Below are 6,258 nucleotides of genomic sequence, written 5' to 3'. Positions count from 1 at the left end.
AATTGGAATTTAAAAAAAAAATCAAACACTAATATTTAACAAAATCTAAATATAGAACAATAGCCATAATATTCGAAATAAATTACAAATAAAAGGAAATAAATCAAATACACTAATAATATTCAAAATAAATATACTAATATTTGAAATAAATAAATAAAAATAAATAAATGAAATACAAAATTAAAAAAAAAAAAACTTACCGGACGACGACAATGGTGCAGGAGCAACATCGGCGTCGGTGGTGGAGACGATGGCAATGGCAGTGACCAACGTCGGTGTCCAACAGTTCGCAGCAGATCTGAAGAGAATAGCGTCGGCGGCGGCGAAGGAGTTGACGGCATAGGCGGTGAGTGGCGTTGGCATCGACAGGCAACATATCTGAAGATTTAAACAATACCTGAAAAGTCAATTAGACACTAAACATTCAAAAAGTACAATTAGGTCCTTTAACATGTAAAATTGAGGCAAAGAATTCCAAAACCGATAAATGATCGGTAAATTAGGCCCCTACCGTCGCCGAACTCTGGCGAAAGGCGAACAGTTTCGCCTTCTCCATGTGGAAGGCGACCAATTCGGTGGTGGGCAACTAGTTTGGTCGCCTGGCGGAAGGCGACCATCGACATCGTTTTCCATGGGCGGGAATTTTTTTTTTTCCTTTGGTTAAAGATGAATGAGTCTCTTCCACTCAACCACACCCTCCAGGTTATAGATATAGATATTGATTTCAGAAGATCTAATTTTTGAGATTTAAAAAAAAAAATTAAATTAGATATTAAATGTTTTTAAATTAAAAAAAAATCGAAAATACAAAATTAAAATATGGGGACACAATGCTCAAAACCTGGGTCATTTTTGTCTATAGACCTTGCACAATTAGGGTTTTGGCTGTCCAAGGAATATAAACCAACATAGCGCCTCCACTCTTTCTTCTCAGTCGCAGCTTCGCCATCTTCCTCGCAGTTCTCGCTCCCGTCCGCGGTACTTTCTCTCTCTATATGTATCATATATTCACGCGTGTGCTTTTTAGTCTTTATGTTCTTAAATGACATATCCATCCGCGGGCAATTGTTATCAAACGTTGATTTACTAGTTAGGTTTGTGTGTTTTTCATTTTGCGGTTTTGATCTAAGGCATGAAAATCTTATTTATATTCGCTGATTACTTTCCGGTTAATCACCGACTCGACTACAATATATCGTTTTGGGCATGTCTTATTTTGTTCAATTGGCCCAAATGTGATTGTGATTTTGTGAAAGGTGCAGTACAATATATAAGAAATTGATAAGCCATATTATCTCAAATGATATGTTATATTATACTCCGTACAAAATGCGGCTCAATATACCAGTTAGAAGTTTTCTGTTTTCAGAATGCTTAGGTTTGGTGATTAGTTAGCTTTGGTGTAAAGGACAAATTAGTTTCAGTTGTTTGGAGCTCAGTGGTTAACTTGAAATTAGCTAAATTGGTTATGTTAAAGTAGGTTCTTAAGAAAGATTTATAATAAAGCTTAAGTTTTGAATATGTGCAGTTCAAGAGCTTAAAAAGTTTTTAATTTTAGGGGGGGTAGACACTGTGATTATATAAATTGGGTAAGAAATATTGCAATACTTCTTTCAAAATTGAGGAAAATATGGAATCTGTGATATTAGTGCATCATGTTTGTATTTATATCAAAGTAAATTATCTGACACTGTCACACTGAATTTGAACTCCTTAATTAGAAGGGGAATACTTGTTTGCTCTTCTACTAACACTCACTGTTTGTTGCTGTACTCAGGTGCTTTAACCTTTTAAGTTTTGCTAGTTTCAAATCACGTTGCTAAGATGCAGAACGATGAGGGACAAAATATGGATCTCTACATCCCGAGGAAGTGGTATTTATCTCTCTGACCTCCTTTTGATTGGATTGAGATGTTCTGTTTTTACTGATATATCATGATATTAAGCATAAGAAAATATGAGAAAAGGGGGGAACTACTTTTGGCTGATTATGTCATGTGCAAAACTTAAACAATATTTTGTGTCAATGCAGCTCAGCCACAAATAGGCTGATCACTTCTAAGGATCATGCATCTGTCCAGATTAATGTTGGTCATTTGAATGAGAATGGTGTATATGATGGAAAGTACACCACCTTTGCCTTGTGTGGATTTGTTCGTGCACAGGCAAGTTGATGTTGATCTTTTTTTTTTATTGTGTAATTTGTAAAGTGGGTGTTACTCTAATTTCTTTCTCTTCAAGTTTGCTTGACAAAATAATTGTTGGGTGTTTAGTAGCATTTATTAGGAGTCTGATGCTATCATTTATAGGAGCCTGGTGCTGTAATTTTCCATTGTAACTACACTCTCACAATTGTGAAGGCATTTCCTCATGAAAATTAAGGATGTCATGTAATCAATATTCCCATGTGTATGTCGTTATATTTTGTTGGTTGATGTTTCACACAACTTTGCAATAATACCCTTGACTAGATGCATACCAAACCTTCATCTCTGCATCACTGCATTTTTAACTCTCAAATTTCTTGATAGTTGTTTGCTGGTGCATGTGCTGCATTTCTTTTTCTCCGTGTTCTTTTCACTTTGATGAGGTAATCTTCAAGTACTGAGGCCTTAGAAGTTGTGGTGGCCTTTGACTATTTGAATTTTTGTTATGTACTGTCTTTATTCTTGCTATACTATTATGCAGAGAGTATTAAAATAACACTTAACGAAACTCAGACTCAATGTCTATTAAGTTATCTAATAGCTCTTTGAATGTGATTGTGTTATTTATGTCTAATGAAATGCTTGAAATATGTCTTGCAGGGAGATGCAGACAGTGCTCTTGATAGGCTGTGGCAGAAGAAGAAAGTCGAAGCCCGCCAACAGTAATGTCTTTTGGTGGTTGTGTTTTCCGTCTTTTACTGTTAGCTTATCTGCGCATTGTTAGGAGCTAGTATTTGGTTTTACAACGTTGTACACTCTAATCATATCCTTGATTTTGAAGTATGAGCTCCGCACAAATATTTGCCGCCTTTTGTGTTATATTCAACTTGAGACTGTAATGCAAACTTTGAGATCCTTGTGTTTTTATCAACTCAGTAGAGGTATGGAATACTAATTAAAGTTTCTCCTAAGAGCAAAGAATGAATATAAGTATGGTTAGTCAAGCATTAGAACAAGTAGAAGAGCTATTCTTTAACCAGATATGCCCACACTACATTGTCAATTAGAAGATGATTGGGGCACTGAAAGGAACTGAGGACACCATGATTGAAGCCTGGAGTTTGTAGGCAGCCTCAGAAATATGGAGCTGTGAATTATTGGTTCATATTCTGGTGCAGGTGGTTCCTATGTTTGATTGGGCATATGTGAGATCAACAAGGCCTATGAGATACATGCTTATTTTAAAAGAAAGAACTAAGAAGTTGGACACATGCACAACAGATAGAATTCAATAGGACAATTAGAAATGGGAACATTTTGTTTGAAAATGTAGTTCTTTAGTTCATATCTTGTTTTTTATTTTTCAATTTTTCATTTCTATAGTTTTTTTATTTTTAATTGTTCATGTCTCCAGTTTTTTATTTCTTCAATTTTTTATTTTATTTTACAAATTCAATTTTTAGATAAAATTAAATTCAATACACTAATGGAGAAGCTAACAAAAGTCAATAAGAATATATGAGTAAATACCAGTGGAGGTTCTCTGATTTTGATGACACTGTCACTTTTAGTCCTCAACTTTTAAATTAACCACTTTTAGTCTTCCGACTTTGATGACATTGCCACTTTTAGTCCTCAACTTTTAAATCAACCACTTTTAATCCTCTTACTTTTTGTTTCTAGCCATCTATGGTCCTTCCTTTACAATTGGACATTCAAGCTTAAGATGAAAGGCAAAAAAAGGAAAAAAAAAAAAAAAAAAGACACATGAATATAATAATTTGTTTAGTAATTGTTGTACGAATAGTTATATATGTATGCAAGTTTGTAGCAAAGGGCGATGTCATATGAATCTATGTTACCTTTATTGTAGTTTATTATGCTGGTTAAGTTTATTTTTGTTGTTAGATTTAAGTTATCTTTTGTTGTAAAGTGATTTCATCTATGGTGTGTAAGCATGGGCAAATCTAGAGCAGTTGTCCCCCCTCACCCCTCCCACCCCCTAATATATACATGTGTATATATATAACTATCAAAGTTTAACCAGCCATGGTCCTTCCAAGAGGGCCACAACTAGTTAAATTTTCAGGAGGACCACAATCATGGGTATATGTTCAATAATTATGTCAACTCTGATTGGGATGTAGTTCGAACCTAAGACATTCCTTATGGAAATCAATAAGTAAGCTAAGAATAATTAATAATTAATGAAATATTTCGTTACTAAAGTTTACATTGACGGAATGCAGGGCCGTTCCAATAAAAATTGGGTTCATGTGCAATATCTTAAATTGGATCCCTTTTTTTCAAGTAATTTGTATATATAAATAATAGTTGAAAAGCCGAAGGACAAGGGTTGCGTTTAAGGAGCTAAGGGCTATATTGGCTAATGATGTTTATCAATTAATTGATTATGCCTTATATACTATACTGGGCCTAAGGGTTGCGCTTAAGGACCCACACACACATATATAGAGGTTCCGGATCGGGTGAGGACGCTGTGAACTAATCCAGATCATCCATTTGGACTAATCTAACGGCTATGAATGCAACTGCACAACAAAGTGGGCGAGATACACAACATTCACACTATGAATGCACAACAAAGTGAGAACGAATGCACAACAAACTAAGAACGAATGCACAACACAATGAGTACAAATGCACAACAAACTGAGCGTGAAAAAGTAAATCTATTGCATATAATTAATCACAACCATTGAATTATCTAAAACAAAGGATCAGATAAGTCCACAAGGTCCTCACCTAACTATAGGTCCTCATTTTTTTTTTAAATAAGGGGGCCACAAATTTTGGGAGCCTTGTCCAAAAGTCCTGGGCAGACTTGCCCAGGGCCGACCCTGCTTATGGAAATTAAACACGTCATTTTTCCTGAGCATATTATATATTTAGGGTATTAAAATAAAATAGCATTTTTAATTGAAAAGATAGCATTCAACCAAACAAATTAGAGTTAATTTCATTTTTGGTCTTATATTTGTAGGCAGCAGCCCACTTTAAATCATTTTTTTTATAAGAACATCCACTTTTGGTTCTATATTATTATTGTGACATAACCATTTTGTCCTTTATGAACAAAATAGTTTAAATATCGTTTAATAGAGTGGTATTTCGATCTTCAATTATGAATTTTTTTTTAAAAAAATAACATAAAAAATATAGTGGGTCAACCTACTTTGTATAAAAAAAAAGATCAAAATGTCTTTGTATTTAATGACATTTCAACGGTTTTGTTGACACGAGACTAAAAATGGTTATGCCACAATATTACTAGGACCAAAAGTGGAATTAACTCAACAAATTAATATTACATTTTCCAAAATATTAACCAAACATAAACTGAACACATTCCTAATTAAATGAGCTAAGGTAATATTTTAGAGGTAATATGATGACTTAAGATCGGACGACCCTAAGTCCTAATCAAGATGGTCAAACGGTTAGCTTGGTAACTATAAGGTTCCAAGTTTGACTCCCACTAGGAGCGATCTATTGACCTTTTTGGTTGGCTTGTGTCACAAGATGATGTTTATCCAGTGTACACATTCGAATAGCGGCAGCATGTTTCCTTCGTCACCCAAACCCAAATTGAAAGTCTTGGTGGTAAGAGATATATTTTGATCTGTGTAGATGACTTTTTTTAGATTCTGTTGGGTTATGTTTCTTAGGAACAAATCTGAAGCATTTGAAGAATTCCAAAAGCTGTGTCTAAAGTTTCAAAAGGAGAAAGATACACATAAGATTGTGAAAATCAGGTTTGATCACGGAAAAGAATTTGAGAACCAAGATTTCAATTCTTTTTGTGACAAGCATAGTATCGGTCATGAGTTTTCAGCACCCAAAACTCCTCAATAAAATGGAGTGGTGGTATGTAAAAATCGATCCATTCAGGGAAAGGCAAGAGTAATGATAAACATTAAGAACATTCTACAGTTCTGCTGAGCAGAAGCCATATACACAGCCTGTCATATTATCAATAGAATTTATCTACGACTAGGCACCTCACAAACACCCTGTGAAATTTGGAAAGGTAGAAAGCCCAACTTGAAATACTTTTATATCTTTGGAAGCAAGTGCTATGTTCTAA

The 6,258-nt window shown here is 34.5% G+C and overlaps 1 protein-coding gene across 1 annotated transcript; it reads left to right on the top strand.

Moving 5' to 3' along the window:
* Positions 1 to 864: 864 nt before the first annotated feature.
* Positions 865 to 3,118, top strand: LOC116031714 (40S ribosomal protein S21). Its single transcript, XM_031273991.1, has 4 exons — positions 865 to 981; positions 1,781 to 1,877; positions 2,036 to 2,168; positions 2,811 to 3,118. Exons 2-4 carry the CDS (start codon positions 1,828 to 1,830, stop codon positions 2,874 to 2,876), a joined length of 249 nt encoding a protein of 82 aa, XP_031129851.1. The 5' UTR covers positions 865 to 981; positions 1,781 to 1,827; the 3' UTR covers positions 2,877 to 3,118.
* Positions 3,119 to 6,258: the final 3,140 nt, after the last annotated feature.

Source organism: Ipomoea triloba, chromosome 10 (assembly GCF_003576645.1).
Source record: "Ipomoea triloba cultivar NCNSP0323 chromosome 10, ASM357664v1".
NCBI lineage: Eukaryota > Viridiplantae > Streptophyta > Magnoliopsida > Solanales > Convolvulaceae > Ipomoea > Ipomoea triloba.
The sequence above is the reverse complement of the archived record's forward strand: the minus strand, read 5'-3'. Positions and strand labels throughout refer to the sequence as shown.